This window comes from Pelophylax lessonae, assembly GCF_965119305.1.
Source record: "Pelophylax lessonae genome assembly, chromosome: 2".
Classification (NCBI taxonomy): Eukaryota; Metazoa; Chordata; class Amphibia; order Anura; family Ranidae; genus Pelophylax; species Pelophylax lessonae.
Window position 1 is genome coordinate 34,830,990 of NC_138769.1, and position 17,452 is coordinate 34,848,441.

The window sequence follows — 17,452 nt, forward strand, 5'->3', positions numbered from 1 at the left end:
GGTTTTCATGAATGGGTGGAAGTCTACAGTATATTTCTTACTTGAACGCAGCTGTAACAGAATCTGCAACACAGAATTTTTTTTTTTTTTTTTCCACAGGATCCAGACAAACATTCCCATGAAAACTGAATGAAGATATAGAATATGTACAGCCAATCAGAATACAACGTTTCAGAGGAAACAGAAGACCGCTCTCAGTTTTTATACATGGGTCACAGAGACTTAAAGTGGTCGTTATACTCAGTGATGTGACTGGCCTCAGGTGATACACAGAAATGAAACAAATCCTGCTACGAAAGTTGTACCAGTTTATCTGCAGTCCTTTCTTCTCTACATCTGTTCAAAGGCCAGCATTTATACAGCTTGTCTGAGCTTTCACTAAGCAGGGGGTGAGGAGCTGAAGTTATACACACTACAGAGCTCAGTGAGAAGAGCTCTGAGAGCTGATTGGAGGGACACCCCCCACCCCTTCACACAGCAACAGAGCTGAGGCTGTCAATCACAGGCTGTGTGCTGGAGCTTCCTCCCATCACCTTTTTTCTCTTGATGTCAGAAAAAAATTGTCAGAATTGACTCAAGCTGATAGCAGAGGAATGAGGAAGCAGACAGAAATGACGCTTAGTACTCTTAGTATAGAGGGATATGCTTTGCTCATATTTTAGGTCTGAGGTTTACAACCACTTTAATTTTCCGGTATAGGTAGACCTACACATCATGTGACCCAATAACAAAAGTGTAACCCTGCCCACCCACCTGCGACCTCCCACCTGGCAGTGTAAATATGCTAACTGATCATGCCCATTGGTATCAGACACACTGGGGTTGATTTACTAAAGATAAAAAGACCAGTGACGGCTGGTGCTCCATCAGTCGGGGGGGGGCAGCGGGTGTCAGATGGACTCCTCCCATCACTCCAGCAGCAGACGGACTCCCCTCCATCACTCCAGCGGCAGACTGACCACCTCCATCACCCCAGCTGCAGACGGACTCCCCGTACCCCCCTCCAATCCCTCCAGCGGCAGACGGACCCGGACCCCAGACCCAGACCCCCCACACCAGTTTACTTACCTTGCCGGGAATGACAGGCAGCGGCTTCCCCCTCAGTCCACATGTCTCCTCCCTCCTTGGCCAATAGGATGCCTTCTCCTTTCGGCCAATCGGGAAACAGGTCCCAGGACCCGCTTCCTGATTGGCCGAGCGGAGAATCAGTGTGGCAATAGTGAATATTCATTCGCTATTGTCACACAATTGGGTGGGCTCAGGGCACAGTGATCTGCGCCCCGAGCCCACCCTTTTTTGAAGCCTATTAGAGCCTCTGGCTCTAATCACATGCTTCAAGAAAAAAAAAGAAACTCCATTGGAATCCATGCGTCCGGCACCCTGCATGTAGATTAGGGGGCCAGATGCATGGATGGGGGGGCGGGGCCCCTGCTCCCCTAATTGACGGGCCGTCACTGAAAAAGATGGTGCACTTTGCAAAGTGTAGTTGCACTCTGCAAGTGCAGTTGCTCCAGAGCTTAGTAAATGAGGGGGGGGGGGGGGGAGCTCTGCTGTCTTCCATCATCCAATCATGTACAAGCAAAAATGCTGTTTTTTTTACTTTCCTTGCACATGATTGGGTAATCTTTGCAAAGGGAGGCTTTACCTCATTTACTAAGCTCTGGAGCAACTGCACTTTACAAAGTGCCTTTAGTAAATCAACCCAACTGTGTGTACCAGGTTTAGGAGTCATGTACACTGCAGCTCAAAGAAGCTGAAAGAAGCTCTTCCGACAGGCTTTTGAGCTTTTTTGAGCTCTAATTTTTTTCTGCCTAGAAACTCCCCTCCATGTTAGCCAATGTGATCATGCACACTATGGCTTTTTCAGGAGTTTACAGGCAAAAGCTTTTACTGGTAGAAAAAAAAACCCTCACCAAACTCGCGTTTTTGAGAGGAGCTTTCGAGCAGAAAAGACGCCTAAGTGACCAAAAACGAGCGAAAGAGCTTGAAAAAGCATGAAGGATGTCAAAGAAGCTTGAAAACACACAAAAAAGCTCAAAGGAGCTTAACCACTTGCCGTCCTCCAGCAGTACAAATGCTGCGGCAGGTCAGGTCTGTCCTGCGAAACTACCTAACTGTACATCACTTCGCGGGACACTGCTAGTGGGGGCCCATTCGCCACAGTAGGAGCCAATCAGTGGGTCCGGCAGCCGCGATTGCCGCCGGGCACTCGCGATCGCTCCCTGTGGAGACAACGGCGGTCTGCTGTTGTAAACACGGCAGACCGCTGTTCTGTCAGTAATGAACACAAGGATCCTGCGTTCCTCTTATTTAAGAACAGAGATCCCTGTGTTCATGCAGCAAGCCCATCCCCCACACAGTTGGAAAGCACCCCCCTGGGGACACATTTAACACATAGCTCGCCCCCTGGTGTTAACCCCTTCCCTGCCAGTGTCATTATTACAGTAACAGTGCATATTTTTAGCACTGATTACTGTAGTAATATCACTGGTACCCCCAAAAGTGTCAAAAATTTCAGTTAGGGGTCCGATCCCTGTGTTCATGCAGCAAGCCCATCCCCCACACAGTTAGAAAGCACCCCCTGGGGACACATTTAACACATAGCTCGCCCCCTGGTGTTAACCCCTTCCCTGCCAGTGTCATTATTACAGTAACAGTGCATATTTTTAGCACTGATTACTGTAGTAATATCACTGGTCCCCCCAACAGTGTCAAAAATTTCAGTTAGGGGTCCGATCCCTGTGTTCATGCAGCAAGCCCATCCCCCACACAGTTAGAAAGCACCCCCTGGGGACACATTTAACACATAGCTCGCCCCCTGGTGTTAACCCCTTCCCTGCCAGTGTCATTATTACAGTAACAGTGCATATTTTTAGCACTGATCACTGTAGTAATGTCACTGGTCCCCCCAAAGTGGCAAAAATGTCAGTTAGGGGTCCGATCTGTCCGTAGCAATGTCGCAGTTCCGCTAAAAATCCCAGATCGCCGCCATTACTAGTAAAAAAAAAAGAAAAATGACATAAAGCTTTCCCCTAGTTTGTAGACGCGATAATCTTTGTGCAAACCAATCAATATAGACTTTTTGGTATTTTTTTGTTACCAAAAATATGTAGCAGAATACAAATTGGCCTAAAATGATGAAAAATATTTGATTTAAAAAAAAATTTTTATTGGGAATATTTTATAGCAGAAAGTAAAAAATGTTGTTTTTTTTTCTTTTTCTTTTTTTTAGAATTGTCGCACTTTTCTTGTTTATAGCGCAAAAAATAAAAATCACAGAGGTGATCAAATACCACCTAAAGAAAGTTCTATTTATAGAAAAAAAGACCACAATTTTATTTGGTGTACAACGTCGCACAACCGCGCAATTGTCGGTTAAAATAACGCAGTGCCGTATCACAAAAAAATTGCCTGGTCATTAAGGGGGGAAAACCTTTCCGGTCCAGAACTGGTTAAAGAAGCTCAATAAAAACATGCAAAAGGGCCCAAAAAAGTGCAAGCTTCTTCAAGCGGAAATAAAAGCTCAAATGCCTGTAAAAGCAGCTTTTTTCTTTGAGCTGCAGCCCTTAAACTGATAGTAAACGATCACCTTGTAAAACAACCCGTTCAGTTTAAAACAGAAATGAACATTTTTGCATATATATAAAAAAAAAAAAAAAACATTATAAATACCCTTTGCCTTTTTTTTTTATAAGTGATGACATTCCCTCTGTTCTCAGCTACATAAGAGCTGGGGGGAGGAGAAGCAGCACACTGTGAATGGCTATACAGCGGGGGGGGGGGGCGTGTCAGGTCACTATACAGTGGGAGGCGTGTCAGGTCACTATACAGCGGGGGGGGGGGGGGACATGTCAGGTCACTATACAGCGGGGGGGGGGGGGCGTGTCAGGTCACTATACAGGGGGGGGGGGCGTGTCAGGTCACTATACAGCGGGGGTCACTATACAGCGGGGGGGGGTGTCAGGTCACTATACAGCGGGGGGGGGGGCGTGTCAGGTCACTATACAGTGGGGGGGCGTGTCAGGTCACTATACACCGGGGGGGCGTGTCAGGTCACTATACAGCGGGGGGGGGGGTGTCAGGTCACTATACAGCGGGGGGGCGTGTCAGGTCACTATACAGCGGGGGGGCGTGTCAGGTCACTATAAAGCGGGGGACGTGTCAGGTCACTATACAGCGGGGGACGTGTCAGGTCACTATGCAGCGGGAGGCGTGTCAGGTCACTATACAGCGGGGGGGGGACATGTCAGGTCACTATACAGCGGGGGGGGGGGCGTGTCAGGTCACTATACAGGGGGGGGGGGCGTGTCAGGTCACTATACAGCGGGGGTCACTATACAGCGGGGGGGGGGGGGTGTCAGGTCACTATACAGCGGGGGGGGGCGTGTCAGGTCACTATACAGTGGGGGGGCGTGTCAGGTCACTATACACCGGGGGGCGTGTCAGGTCACTATACAGCGGGGGGGGGTGTCAGGTCACTATACAGCGGGGGGGCGTGTCAGGTCACTATACAGCGGGGGGGCGTGTCAGGTCACTATACAGCGGGGGACGTGTCAGGTCACTATACAGCGGGGGACGTGTCAGGTCACTATGCAGCGGGAGGCGTGTCAGGTCACTATACAGCGGGGGGGGCGTGTCAGGTCACTATACAGCGGGGGGGCGTGTCAGGTCACTATACAACGGGAGGGGTGTCAGGTCACTATACAGCGGGGGGGCGTGTCAGGTCACTATACAGCGGGGGGGCGTGTCAGGTCACTATACAGCGGGGGGGCGTGTCAGGTCACTATACAGTGGGAGGCGTGTCAGGTCACTATACAGCGGGGGGGGGGGGGGGCGTGTCAGGTCACTATACAGTGGGAGGCGTGTCAGGTCACTATACAGCGGGGGGGCGTGTCAGGTCACTATACAACGGGAGGGGTGTCAGGTCACTATACAGCGGGGGGGGCGTGTCAGGTCACTATACAGCGGGGGGGGCGTGTCAGGTCACTATACAGCGGGGGGGGCGTGTCAGGTCACTATACAGCGGGGGGCGTGTCAGGTCACTATACAGCGGGGGTGTGTGTCAGGTCACTATGCAGCGGGAGGCGTGTCAGGTCACTATAAAGCGGGGGGGGGGTTGTGTCAGGTCACTATACAGCGGGGGGGGGGTGTCAGGTCACTATACAGCGGGGGGGGGGGGTGTCAGGTCACTATACAGCGGGAGGGGTGTCAGGTCACTATACAGCGGGGGGCGTGTCAGGTCACTATACAGCGGGAGGCGTGTCAGGTCACTATACAGCGGGAGGCGTGTCAGGTCACTATACAGCGGGAGGAGTGTCAGGTCACTATACAGCGGGAGGCGTGTCAGGTCACTATACAGCGGGAGGCGTGTCAGGTCACTATACAGCGGGAGGAGTGTCAGGTCACTATACAGCGGGAGGAGTGTCAGGTCACTATACAGCGGGGGGCGTGTCAGGTCACTATACAGCGGGGGTGTGTGTCAGGTCACTATACAGCGGGAGGGAGGGGTGTCAGGTCACTATACAGCGGGAGGGGTGTCAGGTCACTATACAGCGGGAGGGGTGTCAGGTCACTATACAGCGGGAGGCGTGTCAGGTCACTATACAGCGGGAGGCGTGTCAGGTCACTATACAGCGGGAGGCGTGTCAGGTCAAGTCTTATCATTGGAGGAGAGCAGGCTGAGTTCTCAGCACAGCTACAGAACTGACCACACCGTGCTCACCTGCTTAGTGTGGTCAGTTTTTAATAGGAAAGCAGAGGGACTGGCAGGAACATCAGGGATTTCACACAAAAGAAGCAATACAAAGAGAACAGGAGACTTTCTCATACCACTTATCAGGAATATGAAGCCACTTTAAGCCCGGTGTGCATGAGGTCTAAATATAACAATACAAATCGCACGATCCTGGAAAGCAGCAAAGGGTAATATAAAGTACGTAACCAGCTGCAGTACAAATGTATTCCTAACCTGATGGCATTTAAAACACCGTACTTATAATATAATGATATCTCTGGGCAAGTTAAAAAATAATTACAATCATTCTTTAGAGAAATTACAATATTTTAGTGTAATTCCTCGCTCTCTGTTAAACAATGAAGTAAAACGTTCCGCTCCTCCTGTCCTTTTTTATCAGCATTAACGTTAATATCCTTAGAATTATTATCCCGTGAAAAAAAAAAAAGGAAACAAGGTCGTTTTCGTAAGACGTAAAAGGAGAAGAAACCAAAATTTGAGATATGCGGCTTTTTCTTTTTTTTTTATGTTCCCAGCCATTGCCAGTGGATTTACTTTTGAGTATATGCCAAACTGGAATTTGGCTTTAGTGCCGGTTCACACATATGCGATGCTGGAACCCTGCAAATCCACTGCGGGTTCCCACATCGCACCCGACTCGCAGGCAGTTCACACTCCCATATGCAAATCGCTGGGGGTGTCAATGCGAAGTTAACGACGCCCCCAGATCAGTTCACATATCGCAATGTGAACTGTCAATTCAGACAGGAATCGGATCGCATTGGTGTGAACACCCATGCGATCTGATTCTGGTGCAGACCAAAAAAAGGGTCCTGTTGCGACTTTGGTCTGAATGCGATGCGAACTCAGCCAAATTTGCATCGCACAGGATTTGCAGAGCAGTGCGGTGCGAATCAAATGCGATGTCTGATATTGCTGAAGTATGAACCGCATGTGAATTCACAGCGCACTGCTCTGCAAATCACAAGAGGTGTAATATAAGTGAAGATGCGCTGATCAAATGTGGAGATTGCTGCACTGAAATTTCCTGAATATTTGGAACGATGAACAATGAAAAAATAAAAATAAAGTGCGCTATCCTATAAATTAGTGATTTTTCATTACCGATACCGATATTTTGGCCAATGCATATCTGTACCGGCCGATATTTTTGTACATTTAAAAAAAATTTTTTTTACATTTTTTTAATCACTTGACAGGTACTCTTGTGGAGGGATCTGGATCGAACGTCTATCTATGTCGGCAGTCAGCCCCTCACAGGTAAAGTGACGTAGTAGATCTACATCACTAGCCTGTGAGGCTCTAGGGAGCGAGCGTGCACCGCCGGAGGCTCGCTCCCGCACGCTCACGGACCCCCCCCCCCCAAGCGCGTGTGCCCGGCTCACTCGCGATCGTCGGTTACACCGGGAGAAAGGCAGGCGGCTAATGTAAACAAAGCCGCCTGTCATTCTCCCCTGTGTAACAGCAGAGATCATACGGTCCTGCTATTTAGGACCGTAGATCTCTGCTGTTATATAAAAAGCCACATCCCTGCACAGTTAGAATCACGCCCCTAGGGACACACTTAACCCCTCCTTCTCAAATAAAGTTAACCCCTTCCCTGCCAGTGTCATTTTTACAGTAACAGTACATATGTATGTATAGCACTGATTACTGTAGTAATGTCACTGGTAACCCCAAAAGTGTCAAAAATGTCAGTCAAGGGTCCGATCTGTCCGCGGTAATGTCGCAGTCCCGCAAAAAAAATCTCAGATCGCCGCCATTACTCGTTAAAAAAAAAAACAATAAAAATGACAAAAATCTTTCCCGTACTTAGTAAACGCAATAAATTTTGCACAAACCAATCAAAATACGTTTTTGCGATTTTTTTTTACCAAACATATGTAGCAGAAAACAAATTGGCCTAAAATGTTAAAAAATTTTGATTTTGACATTTTTTTGGGGGGGAATTTCATATAAAAAAATGTGAAAAATATTGTTATTTTTTGCAAAATTTACGCTCTTTTTTTGTTTATAGCGCATGATCAAAGAATCGCACAGGTGATCAAATACAACCAAAAGAAAGCTCTGTTTGTGGACATCAATTTCATTTGGGTATGGCGTCGCACGACCGCGCAATTGTCCGTTAAAGTCACGCAGTGCCGAATCGCAAAATAGGCACTGGTCAGGAAGGGGGTAAAATCTTCCGGGGCTTAAGTGGTTAAAAGCATTCAAAACGCCAAGTTTGGCTGTTTTGAATGCTGTAATTTTTTTTTAATCTGGCGCCAGACAGTACCTGGAAGTGAAGTCATGACATCACTTCCGGGTTTTTACATGGAGACCCGATCAGAGCCAAATGCGGCATTGATCGGGTCTTCGGCAGCCGTGCAGGATGGTTGCCTGGGTCTCCCGGTGGGACGGGAGACCCGGGCGAGCCACGGATGGCGGCAGGAGGGGGGAGAGGGGAAAGTCCCCTCCCGCTCCTTGTAATGACAGCTGAGCGGCTTCTCACCCGCATCGATTGTCATTACAAGGCAGCCGACCGTCGGTACCGGGGTGATGCCTCTAGCTGCAGGCATCACTCCGGTACAAGCACTTTCCGAAATATTGGTAACCCCCAGGACCGATTCCGATATATCGGGGAAAGTGCAGATCAGTCCCCGATATATCGGTGTTGCCAATAATCTGTTGATCCCTACCATCTATGCGTATGATCACAAAGAATCACTAATTATGTGAAAAAAACCACAATAACCCAGTGGTGCTATAAATGAGCATAGTATACCAAATACACAAATATATATATATATATATATATAATATCCGTGACGAGAATAAGATACAGAGAGAGTTCAAGTCCTTTGTACTCTATTGACTGTAACACAAAAAAGAATTGAAAATCCTGGACAAATCCCAAATGATGGGCAGAAACAACTGAAAAGTGATTATCCAATGCGATGAATGAATAAGGTAAGAGCCGCTTACCAGCAGGCTGCAGGTAAGCAGTGTAGTATCCCCTGACTTCTCAGTTGATGAAGTATGATCCCCCCTGATGTTCTTAAAATCACATGCGATGTCTGTGCGTTGAGAATTCAGCCATACAGATTGTATGGCTGAATTTGCATCGCATTTGGACCAAAGTCGCACAGGACTCTTTTTTTGGTCCGCACCAGAATCGGGTCGTTTGGGTGCTCACACCTATGCGATCCAATTTATGTCCGCATTGACAGTTCGCATTTGCGATATGCAAACTGATCTGGGGGTGTCGTTACGTTTGTATTGACACCCCCAGCGATTCGCATATGGCAGTGTGAACTGCCTGCAAGTCGAGTGCGATGCGGGAGCCCGAAGTGTATTCGCAGGGTAGAAAACACAAAAGCAGCTAGCACAAATCCTGATTGATGGATACAATAGAAAAGAACAATAGGTGCAGCGCTTATATGTAGTGAACAGTTTGTATATAGTCCACAGACTGGGATGGAATAGGAGATCAGTATTAGCCCAATTCCAATAAAGATGTCAATCCAGGGGCCACCACCAGCAATCACCCAGGTGTTCAAGCCTCTTACCAGATTTGACCGACCCCGTTACAGAGGTCAGTCTAGCGCATATAATAAACCTCCTGGAGAATCCACACCAGTCCCCACAGCAATCCTTGTCCTATAGCCCGATATCCACCGGTACCAGACCTCAGATTAGAGAGAAAAGGACACACTCCACATGGTGCAGTATAACAACAAGCAAGTTTATGAAACATAAAATGGGCCACTTACACAATATACAGCAAGTGTTCGCTCATCTGGTGGTCAGCAATGGCAATCAACAGTAGCTCTGGTAACCGAAAAGATGGCCGCCGTGTCCTCCGATGTACTGAGCGTCACGCCAGCCAAGCTCCGCCTATATGTTTCGTCGTACCAGACATCATCAGGGGGTGTCTGGCTGCTATACTAACCTAATCTTCAGGGCTGTCTCCTGTAGAATTACCAATATAGCGCAATTCTTCTTTTGAGTTGAATGACATTCAGGGGTTGATTTACTAGAGGCAAATAGACTGTGCGCTTTGCAAAGTGCAGTTGCTCCAGAGCTTAGTAAATGAGGTAAAGCCTCACTTTGCAAAGAATACACAATCACATGCAAGGAAAACAAACAAAAAAAAAAAAACAGCGTTTTTGCTTATATATGATTGGATGATAGAAGTCAGCAGAGTTTCCCCTCATTTACTAAGCACTGGAGTAACTGCACTTTGCAAAGTACACAATCTATTTATCTTTAGAGCCCTTTCACACTGAGATGCTTGAAAACTGCCCATAAAACTGAGCGCTTTTGCGGCGCTCTTAAGGGGCTTTTCAGGCGTTAGCAGCGTGCTTTTTTTAAGGACACGCGACTCAAAAACTGCTTCAAAAACTATTTTGAAGCATTTTTCAGTTGCTTTTGAGGTGAGCGTTTTTGAGGCAACAGAAAAATCAGTCTGTACATGCAGGAAAGCATGCTTGTTATACTGACTGTGGAACCTAAGGGGTTAATCCTCTGCATTGTGTAAAAAGGCTGTTTGATCCTGTCTTCTCTGATCCTCCCCTTCTTCCACAGTCCCCAATCTATCTGCTGATAGAACAGAGTCTTGGGGGCACTCTGCACATGCTTAGTTACGTGTGTATTGCTACAGAGTTTTTTTTTCTTGGGAGGGTGAATGTGATCAGCACAGGGCCAATCAGCACTGTCCAGATAGAGGGTTAGGGGTCCTGCAGCCTCATAGGAATGTCGGAGCAGAATGAATACTCCTCCTACAAGCTTTAACCAGACATTGATAGAAGTCACAAGTCTGCTATACACTGCTGATGAGAAAAGGTATTTAGCAGTTTATATTACTAAAATAATTGCATTTCCGTGTTCTGTGTACTGTGGGAGAGCAGATATAGTGAATGCAGGCTCCTGGGGAGACCAGATATAGTGAATGCAAGCTCCTGGGGAGACCAGATATAGTGAATGCAGGCTCCTGGGGAGACCAGATATAGTGAATGCAAGCTCCTGGGGAGACCAGATATAGTGAATGCAAGCTCCTGGGGAGACCAGATATAGTGAATACAGGCTCCTGGGGAGACCAGATATAGTGAATACAGGCTCCTGGGGAGACCAGATATAGTGAATGCAGGCCCCTGGAGAGACCAGATATAGGGAATGCAGGCTCCTGGGGAGACCAGATATAGTGCATGCAGGCTCCTGGGGGGACCAGATATAGTGACTGCAGGCTCCTGGGGGGGGGGACCAGATATAGTGAGTGCAGGTTCCTGGGGGGACCAGATATAGTGAATGCAGGGGAGACCAAATATAGTGAATGCAGGCTCCTAGGGAGACCTGATATAGTGAATGCAGGTTCCTGGGGAAACCAGATATTGTGAATGCAGGTTCCTGGGGAGAGCAGATATAGTGAATATAGGCTCCTGGGGAGACCAGACATCATGAATGCTGGCTCCTGGGGAGAGCAGATACAGTAAATGCAGGTTCCTGGGGAGACCAGATATAGTGAATGCAGGCTCCTGGGAAGAGCAGATATAGTGAATGCAGGGTCCTGGGGAGACCAGATTTAGTGAATGCAGGGTCCTGGGGAGAGCAGATGTAGTGAATGCAGGGTCCTGGGGAGAGCAGATGTAGTGAATGCCGGGTCATGGGGGGACCAGATATAGTGAATGCAGGGCCCTGGGGAGACCAGATATAATGAATGCCGGGTCATGGGGGGACCAGATATAGTGAATGCAGGGTCCTGGGGGACCAGATATAGTGAATGCAGGCTACTGGGAAGAGCAGATATAATGAATGCAGGCTGCAGGGGGGACCAGATATAATGAATGCAGGCTACTGGGGAGACCAGATATAGTGAATGCCGGGTCATGGGGGCACCAGATATAGTGAATGCAGGCTCCTGGGGAGAGCCGATATAGTGAATGCAGGCTCCTGGGGAGACCAGATATAGTGAATGCAGGCTCCTGGGGAGACCAGATATAGTGAATGCAGGCCCCTGGGGAGACCGGATATAGTGAAGGCAGGCTCCTGGGGAGAGCAGATATAGTGAATGCAGGTTCCTGGGGAGACCAGATATAGTGAATGCAGGTTCCTGGGGAGACCAGATATAGTGAATGCAGGCTCCTGGGAAGAGCAGCTATAATGAATGCAGGCTCCAGGGGAGACCAGATACAGTAAATGCAGGTTCCTGGGGAGACCAGATATAGTGAATGCAGGCTCCTGGGAAGAGCAGATATAGTGAATGCCGGGTCATGGGAGGACCAGATATAGTGAATGCAGGGCCCTGGGGAGACCAGATATAATGAATGCCGGGTCATGGGGGGACCAGATATAGTGAATGCAGGGTCCTGGGGGGACCAGATATAGTGAATGCAGGCTACTGGGAAGAGCAGATATAATGAATGCAGGCTGCAGGGGGGACCAGATATAGTGAATGCAGGCTACTGGGGAGACCAGATATAGTGAATGCCGGGTCATGGGGGCACCAGATACAGTGAATGCAGGCTCCTGGGCAGAGCAGATATAGTGAATGCAGGCTCCTGGGGAGACCAGATATAGTGAATGTAGGCCCCTGGGGAGACCAGATATAGTGAATGCAGGCTCCTGGGGAGACCAGATATAGTGAATGCAGGTTCCTGGGGAGACCAGATATAGTGAATGCAGGTTCCTGGGGAGACCAGATATAGTGAATGCAGGCCCCTGGGGAGACCAGATATAGTGAATGCAGGCTCCTGGGAAGAGCAGATATAGTGAATGCAGGTTCCTGGGGAGACCAGATATAGTGAATGCAGGTTCCTGGGGAGACCAGATATAGTGAATGCAAGTTCCTGGGTTTAGCAACACTTTAAGACTGCTAGAGATCATTGCCATGTCAATCCTTTTATACATCTATAGTCTAACTTCCAATACTGGCTGCTGGGGCCAGAGGGCCAATCAACAAATAACAAAGGGTTTGCGGGTTAGGCACCAAGGTATTCAAATGTGGGCAAACGGTTATAACTATAACTGGCCATGAGCTGGAAGCCACAATGGTTCACTTTTGAGAAGATCTCCAATTAAACTGAAGGATCCATCCATGCTCTGATAAACAGATGAATATTTTATAGGTCTCCTGTGAAGTCAGAAGTCAACGCTGACAAACAGCTTTGTGGCACGATCCCCTCTCTGAGTAAACACATAATGTACAGACAATGAACTGAGAATCTGCCCAAACCATTTCTCTTTTGCGTGCTGCACTGACAAATTAGGAAAGCAAACCCAATAAATCTTTATCTCCTTAACCAGCAGATAGAGCATCATAAAATACAGTACGGCACAGCGACTATAATCAATGACGCCTTCCATGGAACATGTCCTGGACGGCTACAATTCACGTATTGTCCATCATCTGACCAACACATCGTTGGGTATTCAATCTTACAAGGATGTACTCACCCATTACAAGGACCTCCACCCGGTCTTCGTTTTTGCCTTCCAGATCATCGGGAACAGCGACAAGACAGTAATAGAGGCCACTATCTCCCCACTGCACAGTCCCAAACTCGAGATCTGCATCTGAAATAAACAAAAAAAGACAGAAATGGGATTAAAAGGAGAAAGTTGGGAAATGTGATAAGCAACAAATACATTAAAGTGTTACCAAACCCACAACAGTAAAATCAGTCCGTATATGCAGTAAAGCATGCTTGTTATACTCACTGTGGAACCTAAGGGGTTATTCCTCTGCATTGTGTAAAAAGACTGTTTGATCCTGTCTTCTCTGATCCTCCCCTCCTTCCACTGACCCCTGATAAATTTGCTGATGACACAGTGTCTATGGAGTCAGGCTGCACATGCTCAGTTTGGTGTGTATTGCTAGAGGGTTTTTTTTTGGGAGGGTGCATGTGATCAGCAGAGGGCCAATCAGCATTGTCCAGACAGAGGGTCAGGGGTCCTGCAGCATTTATTCAAGTCGTCCCTGCATATTTGTGCATAGTTCTAGTCAGTTGGAGTATCCCACTCATCCCTTCTCCTATCCAAGTTCCTACTTCTCCTATCCAAGTTCCTAATAAAACATAAAAACCAAAGAAACTAGACTGATCCTTGTCTGAGGTAAAACATTTGGAAACATGACAGATTGTTCTACAGTTGCTGGTGGTAACCCAGGGGAACCCATAATTAGCAGCTCCCTTGGGAGTAGTGCTACACTAGCATAAGAGAGACACTGGCAAGATTCAGACAAAGCTGATATGCAAGAAGATCGGTATCGGGTAAGTCTTAATCAGCTCAACCCTTTACCTCAGAGATAACTTCCATCTCTTCCAGCTGACCACCTTAGTATTGGCAACTTCCAGCCTGCCTTCCCTCTCAGTTTTTGAGGCCATAATTGCCAGGTCCAAATTCAATGCCTAATATCATAATGTTTTCTGGGGCACTGGAAAGGTGTCTGGGAGATCAAACCCCTCACCTTCCTTTCCCATCCAAAAAACGTAACTCTTTTCCTGATTGATCTTGGAGCCTGATGCTTCAGAGTACCGCAATAATCTGTCCCAGTGACAATCACTGACACATCATCTGCAAAGGCAACAACCCTCAAAAGGTGGCTCACCTGGGATTCCCACTGGTACCCCACACAACATGCTGCTTTCTAGACTCCTGATGAAGGGGTCAATTGCAAACACATAGAGCAGGGGACTCAGGGGACAACCCTGGCGCACACCAGAGCCAACCGCAAAGGACTGTCCAACCCAACTATTACCAAGAGGGAAGCTTTCTGCCCCCTTATACAATACTTTTAACCAATCGACAAAACCACCCGACAGACCGTAATTACTAAAGAGCAACCACAGGTACTCATGTTTGACACGTTCTAAAGCCTTTGCCTGGTCTAATGCCAGTAAATACTTTCCCCAGCCTGCAGCCCTGCATTGCTCCAAGGCTTCCCAGACAGCTAAAACCGCTGTGAAGGTGCTCCTACCCTGGATCAAACAGTGCTGATAGCGAGTAAGCAAAGACTCTGCTACTGCCGATAGGCGCCAGAAAGGCATCTTCGCCAGCACCTTTCTATCGACATTGAGAAGGCTGAAGGGGCGCCAATTCTCAATCATCTAAGGTTTTTTACCTTTCGAAAGAAGAATCACAGCTGAGTGTCTCATGGAAGGGGGAAGCATCCCCTCAGCAAGACAACTGTTAAAAACCTCTACCAAATGTGGGGCCAGAATAGACTTAAAGGCTTTGTAAAACTCAGCCGTCAGACCATCCGGTCCAGGTGACTTTTTGATGGCAAGCTGTTTAATTGCCCTCATCACCTCTTCAACTGTGATCTCCTCTGTCAAATTCATCAAAGATACATCTCCACCATTTAGACCTGGAGTAGAGTCCAAAAAGCTTTCCATCTTGTCTCGGTCAAGCTCTTTCCCCCCAAGAAGTTCAGCATAAAAAGACCTTACGACCTCCAGGATCTCTGACCAGGACTTTGTCAACGAACCTGTACTATCCTTAAGGCCAACGACAGTCTTAAAAGCTACACCCTGTTTGTAGTTCTGGTAAGGGTCAGGCGAGTGGTATTTCCCATAGTCCCGCTCCAGGACCAAAGAGGTATGCCGGTCATATTGACATTTCCTGAGGAGGATTTTCACTTCAGAGATTGCCCCAGGATCTCCTCCTTTCGAGACAAGAATATCCAGCTTCCTCCGCAAACTTTGGTAGGTCATGTATCTATCAAACTGCTTTTTATTGGCTAGGCCCCGGAAGAATCCAGCAATCCTCTTTTTGGTCAGCTCCCCACCACTCAGCCTTGCTGTTACAAAAGTCCAGGATGGTTACCTGTGCCTGAAAGAATTCCTCAAAGGATTGTCTAACATGTACTTCCTCAACGAGAATTGAATTTAATCTCCAAACGCCCTTGCCCCTCTGAGGGAAGTCTGAAGCAATCAAGACCACAAATAGCATACAGTGATCAGAGAACTCCACTGGCTGCACCACTGGGGGTGAGAAAGCAGAGGCCTCCATAAAAAAATAAACTACCTTTCCTACTCTGACTACTACCTCGATGAAAGGTGAACCCTGTGTCATCTGGAAGCTGCTTAATGTGCATATCCACAAGACCAGCATCCCTAAACATATTATTTGAAAAAAGTGATATCATATCCCAGCTTGTCTTTGACCTTGGGCCTAGTCACAGTATTAAAGTCATCTCCAAAAACCACTTGCCGGGATGTAAAAATAAATGGCTTGATCCTTGTAAAAAGGCATTTTCTGTCCCACTTTGTGTGCGGCCCATAAATATTAATTAGGCGCAGGTCCTGCCCTCCCACAAGAACGTCTAAGACCATACATCTCCCAATCTCCACCTCAATAACCCGCCGGACAGTTACCATGCCGGTTTTAAACAACACCGCCACCCCGCCGTAAGGCTCGGCCACAAGAGACCAGTAAGATGGACCATACCTCCACTCTCTCTTGGCCATAGGAATATCTGCCAAGGAGGTGAGCTTAGTCTCCTGCAAAAATAAAATTTCAGCATCTAATTGGCTGAACAAAAAGAAGGCCATAGAACAAGCTCTTACTGACTTAATGCTGGCGACATTTATTGTCACCACTTTTAACGGAGGAGAAACCGTCATTTGGGTTATTGGGTGGATTGCTTCTTAGCTCCCCTCTGCTGCTCATCACCAGAAGCCTCTCTCTTTCTTGAAGCCTCCTCCAACTCCCATTTCAATTTCTGAATTCTGCTCAGAAGAATCCCCAGATGAGGAGATATCCCAAGCAGAAGCCCTATAATGGTTGGAGACAGACACTGGGGCTTCCTGTCCCTGTTCCGTCCTCACCGTCTGTCTCTTCCGCCTCACAACCCTCCTTCTCTCCTTCAGGTGCTGCAGGTCAGACTCAGAGATGCTTTAATTTCTTGTTTTCTTCTTCGAAGTCTTCACAGAAGACTTCTTTACAGAGGAAGCAGCAGCAGCTCCCTTTTTGGTACCCTCTACCACTCCTGGTGGGGGGGGGGGGGAAGACTTCCTTTAGGTCAGACTTAGGAGGGGAAGACTGATGGGGGAATAACTGACTCGGGGGACACAGTCTTGGAAGGTTCTGACACAAGAGGAGCGGGTACAGTAGGCTGGGGGGACACAGAGACAGACACAGAAGGAATACTTACAGATACAGGAGGGGTGGGTACAACTGGGGAGGGATCCTGAACAGGACATGGGGAGTCAGTCACCACAGAGGAGGATGGTACACCAGGCTGCCTCATCCTCCAACCTGTCCTGCCTTAACAGATCATCTAATACTTTTTTATCCATATTATGCCAGGCTTTAAGAAATCGGCTGTAGGGGTGACCAAGGCGCAGGCACAGGTTGCACATGATCGCCTGGGTGCAGTCCCTGGCCACATGACCCTGTCCCAGACACACTGAACATATCAATGCTGAACAGGAGGAGCTAAAATGCCTCTTTTCTCCACAGCGGTGACACAGCTTTGGCTGACCAGGATAGAAAATAGTCATCCTATCCCTCCCTATAAAGGCCGAGGAGGGCAGGGGACAGACAACATTCCCATTCCTGGCCAACCTGACCGTTACCGACCAACCCCGGGTCCAGATGCCACGTTCATCATGGATTTTATCTGGCCTGGTCAAAACCTCACCATATTTTTTCAACCAGACCTCTAAGTCTCGAGCAGGAACACTCTCATTAGTGAGGATGATAGTAAGTTTTTTACAG

The 17,452-nt window shown here is 47.9% G+C and overlaps 1 protein-coding gene across 3 annotated transcripts in view; it reads right to left on the reverse strand.

Annotated features, from left to right (window-relative positions):
- ILDR2 (immunoglobulin like domain containing receptor 2) overlaps positions 1 to 17,452 on the reverse strand; it is a 352,186-nt gene that overhangs the window by 320,328 nt on the left and 14,406 nt on the right. For all 3 annotated transcript variants that reach the window (XM_082244598.1, XM_082244599.1, XM_082244597.1), the window contains exon 2: positions 13,187 to 13,306. In XM_082244598.1, coding sequence (XP_082100724.1) covers positions 13,187 to 13,306 — 120 coding nt within the window. The remainder of the gene's footprint in view (positions 1 to 13,186; positions 13,307 to 17,452) is intronic.